This window comes from Spermophilus citellus (genome assembly GCF_964194105.1).
Source record: "Spermophilus citellus genome assembly, chromosome: 12".
Classification (NCBI taxonomy): Eukaryota; Metazoa; Chordata; class Mammalia; order Rodentia; family Sciuridae; genus Spermophilus; species Spermophilus citellus.
The window spans coordinates 90991331-91007904 of record NC_138198.1 but is presented as its reverse complement, the minus strand read 5'-3'; the positions used below and the strand labels follow the sequence as shown (position 1 = coordinate 91007904).

Below are 16574 nucleotides of genomic sequence, written 5' to 3'. Positions count from 1 at the left end.
AGCTACTCAGGAGGCTAAGGCACCAGCATAGCAACTTTGGGATCAGCCGGGGCAATTTAGCAATACTTTGAATAGCAAAATAAAATAAAATCTAAAACAATGAAAAAAAATAAAAAGAGCTGGTGCTATAGCTCAGTGATAAAGTGCTTGCCTAGTATGTGCAAGACCCTGAGTTTCATCTCCAGTACTCCTAAAATTTTTTTTTTTTAAAAAGGAAAGATGGAAGGAAGAAAGATAAAAAGAAAGAGGCCTGGTGTGGTGGCAAGCGCCCTAATCCCAGTGGCTTGGGAGGCTGAGGCAGGAGGATCTTGAGTTCAAAGCCAGCCTCAGCAACAGCAAGGTGCTAAGCAACTCAGGGAGATCCTGTCTGTAAATAAAATACAATAGGGCTGGGGATATAAATAAATAAAAAGGGCTGGGGATGTGGCTCAGTGGCAATGTCTCTGAGTTCAATCCTTGGGACACTCCGCCCTCTGCAAAAAAAAAAAAAAGATGGATTACAGATTTACAAGAGCATAGCAAGGAGAGGTGTTTTAGGTCTGTTTTAAGAGGCAGTCTAGAGAGGATGGTGGTTTATGCCAGCAAAGTAGCAGTTGACAGTAGTAAATCGGCAGATTTAGGATTTAATTTGGAAGCATAGGCAAACGGGTTCCAACATCAAATGACATAAAATACTTTTATGCAAAGTGAAAGACGTCAAACACAAAAGACTACTGACTGCACAGATTCTAAAACTGGATGACAGAAGCAGATGGGGTTCTTCGGGGCTGGTGGTTGGTAGAAGGAATCAACTACAAAGGCTAGGAGGGAATTTTTTAGAGTCAAGAAACAAAATGTTCCTGATCTTGTTTGTGGTGATGGTTCATCAGATTTCACAGAATCATCAGATTTCACACAAAGCCAATTTTCTGGCTGCTCTTGCTCAGCTAGTCTCACTAGACTCGTGTGACTCTGGAATCTCATCCCTGGGAAGCCACATGGGTTGGTGCCCCTTCCAGAGGGTACTATTGGCCCTTGCCACTCTTTTGCAGCAGGAATCTCACCCCTGTGAAACTGTAGCTAGCTATCCATGAGGAAATCAATGAGGAACTAGATAATGACTCAACTCAGAAACCAGATGGAAAGTTAATTACCTCATTCCTATTTGTTATTTTATGAACCCTTTTCTGTTTCCCTAAATTAAATGGTTGGCCAAAAATCCCCTACAACCAAGAGGTCAGTAAAGCATTGGAAGGAAACAGGAAAAGACAGCTGAGGATCCTGGGTAGATTTATGGGCTCCATCTGATGAGGTAAAACTAAATCCTAAATGGATTTTAAAAGGAAAGGGATGCCATTGCGGAGTCCCTGAGGTCTAGGGCAAGAAAAGCAAAATAAGGACCCAGAGCTGATTTCGAATGTGGTTCTGGAAGACATTGTTGGCAACCCGTGGCAGGTCTAATCTTCTATATAAAGCTGTCTCACTGTGGGTATGCTAATGTGAAGCTGAATTAAAATCTTGGCCTGTCTTGGTAAACATGAACATGGAAATACAATAAAGGGAGTTGTTATTGTTATTCAAAGCGACAAAGTCTCGGCTAGAATATTCCATTCTAGGGCAATAAATACCCGGGGAATAAACACTTCACTCCCTTTTCATTAATGGATGACACTGGACAGGCCCAAGTACAGCAATTCTTGGAGCTGAGCCCCCCTGACCTTGAATGGCCTCCAGATTCCCTCTGATGTGTTTGTTGATATATTTGACTAGGTCATAGTCAAAGTCCAGCCTGGGAACTGGTCTTTCAATCTCCAAAATTTGCCTCTGCAGATCTCTGCATATCACTGTGTATTGATTTTAAATTTAAATTTAATTCTTTACCCTAAAATCTTAGAGGAGCGCTTCTTCATAACCCTCAAACACTGCCTCATCTTACTATAAATGAAATAGGATTACGTAGCTGCGTTTCTCAAACATTAAAGAAGATAAAATCACCTGGGGATCTTTTTTTAAAGGCATGTTCCTATTCAGTAGATCTGAGGTAAGTCCCAAATTCTGCAGTGCTGCTGGTCTAAGGACCAGAAACCAGAATCTAAGAGGAATCTCTGTGTAAAACTCAATCTGCCACGTTATTTAGGTTCTGTTTGTGAGAACATACATAATTCAATAGGTCAGTAATGTTTAATTCATCTATGACAATACTAATGCTGCTAAGTAAACACAGAGCAGTCTAACTATGGGGGGGGGAGGCAAATTGTGGACCAGCTTAATTACATCTTTCTGAAATTCTCATCACTACAGGCACAGATGAATAACCCTATAGGAGTGGTGGATGAGGTTCAAAACTATCACAAGACTACTATTACCCAAACTGCAAGCCTAAAATACATACATAACTACATAGCATATGGTGACTGACACCTGGGGAGTGATGGTCCCCTCTTAAGGGGCATTCACCAAATTATACCAACCATCTTTTTTTTTTTAATACAATGTTTGATGCCTTCTGTTAATTTTTTTTAAGAGAGAGTGAGAGAGAGAGAGAGAATTTTAATATTTATTTTTTAGTTATCGGCGGATACAACATCTTTGTTTTGTATGTAGTGCTGAGGATCGAACCTGGGCCACACGCATGCCAGGCGAGCGCGCTACCGCTTGAGCCACATCCCCAGCCCTACCAACCATCTTCTGTTTTGGAGTCACTCACTAATTCAGCAACCATCAAACAATAAGTTGCCAGATCTTAAGAAGTGGCAATGTGGAAAGTAGCATTCTTTTATTAGAACAATGGCTCTGAAGAGTTTTTAGATCACTATAGTAGAAAAGACCTCACTCATCTAATTTTAAGTAACATCCCAATACATTGGGAGGAAGAAGTGTTCTATGCACTTTTTTGTTCTATCATCAGGGCATGGATGTTTTATGTTTAAGCTGCAGTTTCATCTTAAAGTCATTTATTGGAAAATCATAGATCAAGTATTTTGAGCGATTGTCCCAATTTTTCTCCTTCCCTTTACCTTCCAACTCCATGAAAGGATTTTTTTGTGTGTGGGGGGCGGGGGAGTGAGGAGGTTACTAGGGATTGAACTCAGAGGCACTTGACCACTGAGCCACATCCCCAGCCCTATTTTGTATTTTATTTAGAGACAGGGTCTCACTGAGTTGCTTAGCACCTCTCTTTTGCTGAGGTTGGCTTTAAATTCGTGATCCTCCTGTCTCAGCTTCCCAAGCTGCTGGAATTACAAGCATGTGCCAGGGTGCCCAGCTCATAAAGACTTTCTCTATTCCCTGTCTCTGATTCTGTCCTCTGGGCACTCATGAATTCACTCTAGTTAGGCTTTAGAGCTCGCTATTCACCGAAACTGCTCAAGATGACAGTGGTCTCCATGTTGCTTATCCAATGAACGGTCAAGTTTATCTTCATCTTCTTGACCTTTAAGCAGCAGTAGATAGAGTGAATCCTTCTTTCCTTCTTGAATATTTTATCACTCACTTGGCCTCTAGAATCCAATCTGATTTCCTCCTAACTCTTGGCTGGTCCTTTGTAGTTTCTTTCTTTCTTTTTTTTTTTTTTTTTTAAGAGAGAGTGAGAGAGGAGAGAGAGAGAGAGAGAGAGAGAGAGAGAGAGAGAGAGAGAGAATTTTAATATTTATTTTTTAGTTATCGGCGGATACAACATCTTTGTTTTGTATGTGGTGCTGAGGATCGAACCCGGGCTGCACGAATGCCAGGCGAGCACGCTACCGCTTGAGCCACATCCCCAGCCTCGGTCCTTTGTAGTTTCCATGTCTGTCCCTGAACACTGGTGAGCACCACTATGCAGGCTTAGACATCTATGCTTTACTAACCATTTCTACTCCTTGATAAATTCAACCAGTCTCATGGATTAGATCAAGTATATGCCATGACCACGGATTTTATTTATCTATAATCCATGTCTTCCTCTGCACTTCAGACTCAGAGATTCAATCTACTGCTCACTGTCTCCACTTGGTTGTCCCCAACTTTGACGTCATCTTGCTTCCTCACTTTCCCTGACACACCACATTAAATCCATCTTGTAGCAGCACCTTTAAATACTCCTAAAATTCCACCATTCTCACCCCATCCACTCTTCACATCTGGTTCTAGTTTCTCACTTGGATTATGACAGTGGCCTCCAACTTGCTCTCGTGGTCCTAGCCACCTCCCTATAGTCTATTCTATTCTATTAAGTCATTTCATGCCATATCTCTGTTCAAAACCCTTACTTGGGTGAAGTGACATACGCAGGAGCAGGGTGGCCTGGCCTGGACCTGGCTTTAGCATTTTGGCTCTGACCCAGCTGGTGCCTTTTACTGATTGATGTCAGAGGTCACTTGTTCAGAGGCTGCCACACAGGTGGCTGGAGACAGGAGTTCTCATCCTGGTGTTAATGTGCACGCTAATCTCCTGTGTAGCCAGTTTCCCCAGTTGACCAGATCCCAGGTGATCCAGGCTGAGGTCTCCAGGGCAACCATGTAGTTCTGTGTTCTCTGAAGCTTTTCCTATGACTCAGATTCTATGTTGGGTCAATTTCCATAACCAGTCTTTCCCAGTGGACAGACAGAGGATGAATGAGGTCCCTTTCCTAATGATAAAGACTGAAAGTGCAGATTCAGCTCTTTCTAATTGCCAGATGAGAATTTTGAGAAATTGCAGACTTCATGCTGTACATTAAAATTATAGACTTGAGTGGGTTTGGTCAAGGAAAAAAAAATATTCAGAGAAAAAGGCCAGCTTTTTATAAATGCCCCAACCCCACTCCACCCTACTGCTCCCCTCATTCACTTAGCTGCAGCCAAACTAGCTTCCTCACCTCCTTCCTTCCTCTAGACCACGCCTGTACAAAACGAGGCCCCATTTTTTTAAAAATTCATGTTTAATTAAGTATGGAAATTGAGAGAGTTATTTAAAAACTCAGCTGGCAATCTGACAGTAATTTTATTTGTGTTGAACCTAAAGATTATTAAAGTTTTTTTGATTTTTTTTTTTTTTTTTTTTTAGTATTGGAGATGGAACCCAGCGGCACTGAGCAACATCCCCAATCCTCTTTTTATTTTGAGAAAGGGTCTCACTAAGTTGCTGAGGCTGACCTCAAATTTGTGGTCATCCTGCCTCAGCCTCTTGAGTTTCTGAGATTTCAGTCCTGAGCCAGAACCTAATAATTTTTAAAATGAGTGCTTGTAATATATATATAGGGGCTGGGGATGTGGCTCAAGCGGTGGCGCGCTCGCCTGGCATGCGTGCGGCCCAGGTTTGATCCTCAGCACCACATACAGACAAAGATGTTATGTCCGCCGAAAACTAAAAAATAAATATTAAAAAAATTCTCTCTCTCTCTCTCCCCCTCTCTCTCTTTAAAAAAATATTTATTAAAAAAATATATATTTAGTGTTTTAAGATTTCATTTTTCTTATTTATTTATTTAAGACAGAATCTTGATATGTTGCCCCAACTGGACTCAAGTGATCCTTTGTCTCAACCTAGTGAGTATCTGGGAGCATAGATGCACCATCACACCTGGCTTAGATTTTCATTTTCCTATAAGACTTGTATTTATTTTACAAAATTAGTGATGGGCTGGAAATTAACAAAAAAACAAAACAAAAAAACACTTTTGTGTGTATGTGTGTGTGCTGGGAATTGAACTACTTGCTCCTAGTCTTTACAGTAGACATTTTGAGAAGCACTTCTTTATATCCTAAAATTGCAACTCTCCCATTTACTTTCCATTTTGTTTCTTTGCCTTCTCTCTCCTTCTTTTTTTCCTCCCCAACCCTTAACATCCATCAATATGCAGTCATCTCTTCATATCTGTTGGGGAACAAAATTCACTGATGCTCAAGTTCCTCATAGAAAGTGGCACATCAGGCTGGGGATGTGGCTCAGTGGTATAGTGGTAGTCTCAACATGCATGAGGCCCTGGGTTAGATTCCCAGCACCGCAAAAAATAAATAAATAAAATGGTATGTGGTATTTGCATATAACGTAGGCCCATCCTGCTGTATATGTTAAATCATCTCTAAACTAGGTGTGGTAGTACACACCTCTATAATTCCAGCACTTAATTCCAGGATGAGGCAGGAAGACCATGATTTTGAGGCCAGGAGGGACAACATAGTGAGCACCCTATCTCAAAATAAAGAAATCATCACTTGGGCTGGGGATATAGCTCAGTTGGTAGAGTGCTTGCCTCGAAAGAAAGAAAGAAAGAAAGGAAGGAAGGAAGGAAGGAAGGAAGGAAGGAAGGAAGGAAGGAAGGAAGGAAGGAAGGAAGGAAAGAAAGAAAAGAAAGAAAGAAAGAAATCATCTCTTGATGAATTATAATACCTAATACAATAAAATGCTACACACAAATAATATATTGTTTAGAGATTGAGCACAAGGAAAAAAAGCCCATATGTATTCAGTACAAACAATTTTTTCTGAATATTTTCAGAAATAACAGTTGTTTTGAAACCCAGGATGCAAAATCTGTGGATAAGGAGGGCCAACTGTGTACTGCATGCTTAACACTATTATCTTATTTTTTGTCCATTTTCCCTGGAAGAACATCTACTGGATCAATAAATTAATCTACTTCATACAATTACAGATCTAACTAAATAACCCATGGCAAACCAAAGTGATAATGATAAAACTCGATGAACCCTTATTATTATTTTTTGGAGGGTACCAGGGATTGAACTCAGGGGCAATTGACAACTGAACCACATCCCCAGGCCTATTTTTTTTGTATTTTATTTACACACAGGGTCTCACTTTTTGCTGAGACTGGCTTTGAACTAGTAATTCTCCTGCCTTGGCCTCCCAAGCCACCAAGATTACAGGCATGCGCCATAGTACCCAGCTGATGAACACTTATTTATTGAGATGGGATCTCACTATGTTGCTAAGACTGATCTGCAATTGTTCAGCTCCAGATGCTCCTGTCTCAGTCTCCAGAGTGCTGGGATTACAGGTGTGCACCACCACTCACCAGCTTTAAACAAAGATTTTTAAATTTAAAGAACAGTGTGTAAGTTCCTACCAGCCACACAGGAATATGTGCATTGTTAACAGACAATCAAGTTGCCTGGTAGCATGCTGAAATGTACTCAGGTAAAGACTAATAATGATCTAATTTTTGTTTTTAGTAACCAGATTTTACTAACCCTGGAAAACTTAATACCTGGACAAAGTGGTGCACATCAGTAATTCCAGCTACTCGTGAGGCTGAGGCAGGAGTATTTCAAGTTTGAGGCCAGGCTCAGCAACTTAGCAAGACCCTCGGTAACTCAGAGAGATCCTGTCTCAAAATAAAAAATAAAAGGGACTGGTGATGTAGAGCATTTCTGAGTTCAATCTCTAGTACCAATAAATAAATAAATTTAAAAAGGGCTGGGGACATGGCTCAGTGGTAGATACCCCTGGGTTCAATTCCCCAGTACCATAATCATGTGTGCACGCACACACACAACTCATTTAATAAATGTGACGGTCAATCGTATGTGTTAACTTCATAATAGTACTCTGTTTAGTCAAACATTTACCTGGATGTTGCTCTAAAGGTATTTTGTAGATGTGGGTTAACATCTATAATCAGTTGACGGTAAGAGATTACCCTTGATAATATATATCAGTTCCTTAAAAATATCCTTCCTTTCCTTCTCCCACGTATATATAAGATTTTAAGGAATCAGTGTCTATTTATACTTATATATTTATATATTTTTTCTCTATATATAAATGAATATATGTAATAATATAAAATATGTAAATATTTCTTAGTTTGAGCTTCAACTACATATGAAATATGTAAATATAAATACATATAACTATAAAAATATGTACCTGAATAAAAATATCTATATACCCCAAAGTATAATTCTTTGACATACTGAGTTCTTTGAATTGAAGAAGCAGTCTGAAAACTAGTCTGACTTCCCACTCCTCTTTTCCTTCTGAAACAGAGAGGGACTTTCTCTGAAGTCCTCTTATCTACCTAAAGGCCAGATCCTCTAGATTAACGCACTAGAAAGAAACATAGAGTTGGCTGGGTGGTGGCACACACCTGTAATCCCAGTGGCTAGGGAGGCTGAGACAGGAGGGTTCAAAGCCAGCCTCAGCAAAAGCGAGGTGCTAAGCAACTCACTGGGACCCTGTCTCTAAATAAAATAAAAAATAGGGCTGGGGATGTGGCTCAATGGATGAATGACCCCGAGTTCAATCGCTGGTACCGGCCTCCCCCACCCAAAAGAAACCTAGAGTTGACACCATACCCACAAACGAGAAAAACTTTGTTCTTTAAGCTCATTCATCTCCTCTAAAAATATTTTATACCCTTCCAGATATGCTTACAGGTCTCCCTTCTCTCTCCCCTATGAAGAAAGTGTGTAAGTTTCTGAATCTCACTGGGTTGTTTGGTGTTCACTCTGTGATGTCTCTGGGCCTTTATTTATTTATTTATTATTTTGGGTACTAGGGATTGAATCCAGGGACGCTTAACCACTGAGCCTCATCCCCAGCCCTTTCAAATATTTTATTTAGAGACACGGTCTCGCTGAGTTACTTAGGGCCTCACTAAATTGTTGAGGCTGGCTGTGAATTTGCGATCCCTCTGCCTCAGCCTCCGGGATTACAGGTGTGATCCACAGTGTCCAGCACCTTTGGATCTTTAATAAACTGTGTGCCTTTTCTCCTGTTAATTTACTATCAGTTTTTTCCAACAGATTCAATGATACTGCCAGGAAACTAACATGTACACCCTTATTGGTGTTTCTCTAGAGAACCTCCACTAACAGATACTACATAAGTAGATAAAAACATCTATAATAAATAATAGGATAAAATCTTTAATCTCAGGTTAAACAAGAAGTCTTTGGGATTAAACATCTCCTGTATGAATGAAAGCACTGGGTGGGGTTGGTAGAGCACTTGCCTAGCATGCTTGAGGTCCTAGGTTTGATCCCCAGCACTGCAAAAAAAAAAAAAAAAAAAAAAAAAGAAGAAGAAAGAAGGAAAAAAAAAAGAAATGAAATGGAATGAAAGCACTGATGTATATTTCTAGAGCAGTCTAGAACTCACCAGGAAGACACTCAGACTCTACTTAGAGAACCAGCAATTTGGGGCAGGATTTTCTGCTCATACTTGACCACAAATGGAATGTTTTAATCCACATACCTGAAAGCACTTCAGAATTATCCTTGACAGTTTCACTGAAGCAAAATTAGTCACCTTCTGTGACACAGAGCAGTCATGTCCACTGAGTTCACTGGAGATGTGGCTCTTTAGACCTTACCGAATGCCCAGTTAGTGCTCAGCCGTTTTAGGCTCATTCTCAATCTCTATATTCTACTCAGATAACTCCCTCCAGTTCTTTCCCTAATCCTATTCTCCCAGGATCTTTGGACTATTTCCACTTAGATATTTTCATATGGGACTACTGTATCTTCAACAGGCCCATTTGTAAATTCATTAACTTCCTCCTGAGTCAAACTCTCCTCCTCTCTTTATCACTGGGCTTAAAATCTGGGAGTTGTCTTTGACATATTTCTCTGTATATCCAATCTGACAGCAATTGAATACTTTGAATATTTCTTTTATCTGTAAATCAAATTCCTTTTGAGCTCAATTCATACAACTTCAATTTATCTATCCTCTTTTCCCAGCTCTGATAATAGAAGATTCAGAGTTAAGAAGCCCTTTCCCCCAAATGTTTTTATGACTAATATAGTAATATGAACAAAGCCAATTAAAAAATATAAAATATATTTTAAAAAAAGCTTCTTCAAGTCTGCTACAGGAAAAAGAAAAAAGCTAAAAGTAAGACTATCTGAGACATCTTGGAAATGTTATAGATTTATCTTTTGTGGCCCAGTTTGCTTCCAAAAAACAAAAAATTCAGAAATAACAAATAAAAACGGTTCATGGGTGTTTTGCTCATTGAATGACTGAAGGAGGGGCTGGGGATGTGGCTCAAGCGGTAGCGCGCTCACCTGGCATGCGTGCGGCCCGGGTTTGATCCTCAGCACCACATACCAACAAAGATGTTGTGTCCGCCGAGAACTAAAAAATAAATATTAAAAATTCTCTCTCTCTCTCTCTCTCTCTCTCTCTCACTCTCTCTTTAAAAAAGGAAAAAAAAAAGAATGACTGAAGGAAATAGAAACCATATTTTTTTTTCAGAGAGAGAGAGAGAGAGAGAGAGAGAATTTTTTATTTATTGTTTTTTAGTTTTCGGCGGACACAACATCTTTGTTTGTATGTGGTGCTGAACCTGGGCCGCATGCATGCCAGGCGAGCGTGCTACCACTTGAGCCACATCCCCAGCCCCTAGAAACCATATTTTGAACTTCCTTTTTTCTGTGCTGGAAATCAAATCTAGGGCCTTGTGCAAAAGAAGCTGGCGTTCTACCACTGAGCTACAGCCCCAGCCCTTAATCTTTAATATGGAATTTCTTTATATTCTAAATGTCTACAAAATTGCACTGTTCACCTCACTTTACAAATAAAAAACAACTGAGAGCAGGGTATGGTGGTGCACACCTGTAATCCCAGAATCTTGGGAGGCTGAGGCAGGAGGATTATAAATTCAAAGCCAGTCTCAGCAACTTAGTGAGGCCCTAAGCAACTTAATGAGACCATGTCTCCAAATACAATAATGGACTAGGGATGTGATTCAGTGATTGAGCACCTCTGATTTCAATCCCTGGTACAAGAAAAAGAAAAGAAACAGATTCAAAAAGATTCAACAGTTTAGTGAGTGGTTGCATAGCTGGCTAGTGGCAGAGTTGAATTAAGTCTAGTGCTCTGTAATGCCCAGTTTCTACTGTTACAATACAATTTATAAAGTACTCTATACATATTCTGAGTATCATTTCATTATTATAATTGTTTGACTTGAAATAGGTTTGTAAACAGAAACCAGAATAAAAAGACTTAGTTCAATAAGTTTGGAAATCTAATTTCAATATGGAATAATAAAATAGAGATTCCGTTTGCATTTCTTTATTTTCTATATTCATTGGAAAAGATTAATTCATTTAGTGTGCACAAATGGTGTTAACACACAGTCTCCAGTGTAAAAGGGACTCTGGTTAACATTTATAAAGTGGAAGGAGCCCAAGTAAATTTGCCAAAAGGAGGAATATGGAAATTCTGCCCACAGCCAGAACAATGGACATAGATTTGTCCAAACAAAGAACAGTAAAGTTAGGGAAGACAGTTTGTCCAGCCTTTGTTATGCTATTTTATGACTATTTTTCCAGTCCCTGGCTTCCTGTTCACTTTAACAAAGAAAAAGATTAAACTAAAAATTTGACATTTTGCAAATTTATATTACCCTTTAGTAGAAGCCTGAACATTGTAAACAATAAATTATAGTGTCCAAATTCCAAACTCAAAAAACAACCTCCAGATGCCCATTCCAGTTTTACAGAAGGAACTAAAGACTCACGGTTCATCTTTGGCACAACTTTAGTCTTAATGCTAATAAAGATTAAATTTAATGTAGTTATCTTCAGGTTATTATTATCCTGAACTCATCAACATACTTTATCCTGTTACACAACAGCATTTTTTGCTTTCATACTGGCCTTTGGATATTGTGTCAATGAGTTATGTCTGGATGACTGGAAACATCAATAAGTAGAAAGGGGGTAAATTTAAGCCATGAGTTTAAAGTACAAAGCTTAAAAAAAAAAAAAAAAAAAAAAAAGGCCCTGAAAATACAGTCACAAAATAATGCCCAGAGCACTCTACTTAAATATGTGTGGGCAGCACACTTTTCTCCCTGGCTCACTGATGAGCAATGGTGCAAACTGTTTCTCAAGGACCACTTAAATCCTTTCAAAAGCACTTTGTACTTTTGCATTTTTAATATGCCTTTTCTTCTTTCTTGGTAAGCCAAAAGCCCATTTAAGCAACTGAGGTTTTGCTCCTGTGCTTCATCTACCAGGTGACATTAAGTGGCTTCACTCCTGATCTGTGCATCATGTACACACACAACAACAGCAACCACACTCACACCCATGTAAGAGGGGAGTTCTCCTAAGTGAACAGTGAACACGAATTACAGATCCAATTTCCACCACATTACTACTCAAGTTCTCGCTAAAGACCCGCAGATTTTATATAGGAACTTTTAAACCCTTCTTAGAAACTACCGTGCTTTGCACCAACTGAGTTTTAAGTAAATAGTACCGTGGCTTTTAAGAAAGTTATTTTAATCATACTTTCAGTTTGGAGAGGCGAGCATGAAGCAGGTAATCTGCAGCCTCCTGTCACTTTGAGGCTGGATTTTAAATAGCTTACAATCACTGGTTTGGTGCTAACTTCAAGCCTCATGTTCCACGTTGTTGTCCAACGACTTCAGAAAAGTCTCTCAGATGCTCCAATTGGACTTGAAGATCTTTGAGGGGTGTGTGTGTGTGTGTGTGTGTGTAAACGGACGCGGGGTTGGGATGGAAGGGCAGTTTTCACAGACCCCCGATTGCTCAAGACACCCAGCTTCCGTGAGGGTTCTGCAGCACGTGCACAGATAGAGCAAAACAAAACCACTCGAGTTCTCGTGGGGGGAGAGAAGCTACAGCCGGTTCAACCAAGTCCAGCGGGAAAACTGCTTTGTGGGAGCCTTGTGGCCAGCGCTTGTTTCCTTTCTGTGCCAGGACGTGTGCTGGTTCTCCACCAGCTGGCAAGCCCTGGCTCTCCGCTGGCCAGCGCCTGGATCCCTATCTCTGGAGTAGGCACCTGGGTTTCAGGGGGAGGCAGCTTTAGGGTGCTGCGTAGCCCGATTGTTTGTTTTCTCCTACCGAAATTCTGTGCAACCCTCCGATGAGGCATTTTCCCGGTGGCCCGCCCCCAGCGGTTTGAGGTTTATCCTTGCAGCTGTTTTCTAACGCGCTGGCTTCTTTTAAAACACACACACACACACACACACACACACACACACACACACACACCATGCCTTCGGCTTCCCCAACATCGTCCTCCCCAGAGGGTAGGCGTGCAAGCCGAGCTCCCCAGACACTTACACGTGTCCACAGCGGGTCCGGACGGGTTGGTGCAACACCTCAAGGCACACGGAGCAGTCGAAGGACGTAACCGGCAGTTCGGGGTCCCCCTTGCGCTCCACCGCCCGTGGGGTGGCAGAGGCTGGCGAGGATTTGCTGCTGTCGCTGCTCAGCAGGGAGCCCATCGCTGCGCTTCTCGCTCAGACAGCTGCCAAGAGCTCAGTGCCGGCTCTTGGTTGTTTTGTTGTCCTGCGGTGGAGGAAGGAAGTCCCAGCCCAGCTGTGATCGCCGCCTCTTAGCTCGCCCAGCTAGTACAGGCTGGAAGCCGTCTCCGCCGCCGCGTACAACCTCGGTCGAGGGCAGGCCTAGCGCGCAGCCCTGGGTCTGAAATTGTCTTTCGCTAGCTGCCTTGATTGGGGTGCAGAGGCGGAGTCGACAGCCGCACCTCACCAGCTGCGATGTCTTGAGGTCTTGGGAGAATTGAAACCTGAAACCTCTATCGCAGAGGAGAAGACTTGGGCAGACAGTGAACCTGCCAGGCTATGGCACACGCCTCCTTCTCTCTGGTCACAAGTTAAGGAGAGTGATGTCCTGGTCATGCTTTATGGTAATTAGAAAACACCTACCTGATAGACGATGATCCTATCAGTCCTCCACTTTGGAATCATAATAAGCTGCAGAGATGACCTAAAACAGCCGGTTGTGGTAGCTCGGGCTAGTAATTCCAGCAACTCAGGAGGCTGAGACCCTAGGATCACAAACTCGAAACCAGCCTCAGCAATTTAGTAAGACCCTCAAGCAAATTGGCAAAGACCTAATCTCAAAATAAAAACTAAAAAGGCCTGGGGATATGACTCTGTGATTAAATACTCCTGAGATTAATCTCCAGTACCAAAAACAAAAATATAAACCCTCAAGGTTGAGTGTTTCCTAAAACACAGACTATCACAGATGATCACTAGTAGATTAGTCATCTACTCAGTGCTCCATAAATGGAGTGGTGGGATGGGGTTTTGAAAGAGATCTGAATTCAAATCTTGGTTCTAGGACAGGGATTCTGGTTTCCTCAACTAAGGATTTCTTTCTACTGTTTGTATACTCTCCCCACCCCTTTTAACATGACCAAGACTGGATATAACTCACTGACTTAATGCATTTTCAAAAAAAGGTATTTAGTGCTTACTGCATGCCAGACACTATCTGTGATAAGTTTTCAACAAACAAATAAAAAGTCAAATCTCACAGAATCACATAATTTAGTTTAAAAAAACAAAGATCTTGAGCAAGTTATAAATTCTCATGTAGTTTTACAGAACAACATTCAAAACACACATATAAGGTATATCATATCTCTAATACATAATGATCCCTTAAGCTTCATCTTGTTTCCCCAAGAAAGTATAAGTGATGAACACATAAATGAATAAATCATCTCAAATACGAACCAGCAAGAAACAGGGCATTGTGGACTGCGCCTGTGATCCCAGCAACTCTGGAGGCTGAGGCAGGAGGATCACGAGTTTTGGGCCAGCCTCAGAAATTTAGGTAGGCCCTAAGCAATTTAGTGAGACTCTGTCTCAAAATAAAAAAAATACATAGACTAGAGGTATAACTCAGCGGTAAAAAGCCTGTGGGTTCAATCCCTAGTATTAAAAAAAAAAAAAAAAAAAAAACTACAACAACAAAAATAAAGAAGATAAACACAAAGAATAAGGATGGGAAAAAAAATAAGGTCAGAGAAACCAGGCATGGTGGTACACACCTATAATCCCAGCTACTCCTGAGGGCAAAGCAGTAAAATCGTAAGTTTCAGACCAGCAATGAGCAACTTATTGTCTCACATAAAATAAAAAAAGGACTGGGGATGTAGCTCAGGGATACAGTGCCAGTGTGAGGCCCTGGGTTTAACCTTTATCATGGCAAAAAAAAAAAAAAAAAGGAAGAATAAGAAAGAGACAACTTTTTGAATTAAGTAACAATTGAGCAGTCATGAATAATAAAAAGGAGTCAGCCATTCATTTAGAGAAGCACCGGCAAAGCACTGGGAACTGTGAGTGGGATAGGAACAAAGACCAGAGAAGATGTGTGGAGCTGGACCAGCAGGGGAAGATTGGTAGATGAACAATAAAGAGTCACTCTTATCTCTAAAAGAAAAGGAAAAAAAAAAAAAACTTCCTGATTCCACTTGTCCCTCAGCTTGTCCCCTAAATCTTTTCAAAACCAACTCTCTTGAGCTAATTTTCTACTTTTATGTCTCCATTTTTAAATTTTCCACTCTTTGTCCTGTCCAGTCTGGGTTCTATAAGGACCCCTCTACCTCTATATGTCCCCAAATGGTCCCATCATCAATGTCACTGGTAACTTTCATGTGGCTAACTCAAGTAGACTTATCTCTTTGCAGAAAAGAGGAAAAGAAGTGAATTTGTAACTTCAAGAAGCATTGAGGGAATGAGAAAGACATTTCTAGATTCACTGGAGCTTATTTTTATTAGCAAAATCAGAGGAAGCTGAATGTCTATCATAGGAAAATGTAAAGTTTGATAAGTTTGTAAAGTGTGATAAATTGACTCAACAAATAGATAAAGTAATGTTAAAAATAGCTGGCTTATCATTTTTTGGTCCATTTGGCAGTATTTCATAAAATTTTAAAAGTATATAGGCATTATGGCCTGTGCTTGTATTCCCAGTGTCTTGGGAGGCTGAGACAGGAGGATCACCAATTCAAGGTCAGCCTTAGTAATTTATCAAGACCCTTAGCAACTTAGCAAGACACTGTCTCAAATAAAAATAAAATAAAAGGGCTGGGGATGTTAACTCATTTAATCTTTATAATAACCCTATGAGATAGGAAATTAACATTATCATACTGATTTCCAGAAAGTAGAGGTGAAGACAGGTTCAAATTTGACTAAGATCACATTTATGGTAAAAAGTAAAGCTGGAAGGGGGCTGGAGTGTGGCTCAGTGGTAGAACCCTTGCCCAGCATGTGTGAGGTACTGGGTTTGATTCTCAGCACCACATACAAATAAATAAAATAAAGGTCCATTGACAACTAAGAAATATTAAAAAAAAAAAAGTAAAGCTGGAAGTTGAGCTCATGAAATCTGGCTCTTCTTATCAGTGTGCTTAACCACTATGAAATATTGGCTTTCCTTCATTTGGGTTAGCATGGAAGTGTTTCAAAGACACTAAAAAAATAACTAAAAAGGATGTTACCAAAGAATACAAAAATCAATATAAGATATATATTTTTTATGGGCAAAAAGCATTATATATTTACCAATGGGGGAAACTAGTGTGGACATGTTCAAAGTCACAACTCCTTTTCTGGCAACCTGAATGACCTTGGCAGTTTTCTTCTTGGTCATTAGTTTCTTCATCTGAAAAACAACAGATAATGTTTACCTGCAGAATTATTGTCAGAGGTTAAATGCAAGAACAATGAAACCCTTGACTTATTGCCTGGCAGGTGGTATTAAATAAGCGTTTGTGGGCTGGGGATGTGGCTCAAGCGGTAGCGCTCGCCTGGCATGCGTGCGACCGGGTTCGATCCTCAGCACCACATACCAAAAAGATGTTGT

At 40.5% G+C, this 16574-nt stretch overlaps 1 protein-coding gene across 6 annotated transcripts in view; it reads right to left on the bottom strand.

Annotated features, from left to right (window-relative positions):
• The window catches only part of RNF125 (ring finger protein 125), a 37965-nt gene extending 24441 nt beyond the window's left edge, over nucleotides 1-13524 (bottom strand). For 3 of the 6 annotated variants that reach the window (XR_014018410.1, XR_014018411.1, XR_014018412.1), the window contains exon 1: nucleotides 13014-13524. Coding sequence is in view for 1 of the 6 variants with exons in the window: in XM_081263634.1 (XP_081119760.1) it covers nucleotides 13014-13177 (164 nt within the window). In the remaining 5 variants the exon portion in view is untranslated. Of the gene's footprint in view, nucleotides 1-3472; nucleotides 3541-12294; nucleotides 12807-13013 lie in introns of those variants that run through there. The other 3 variants (XM_081263634.1, XM_081263635.1, XM_081263636.1) reach the window with 3 other exon arrangements.
• Between the last annotated feature and the right edge of the window lie 3050 nt (nucleotides 13525-16574).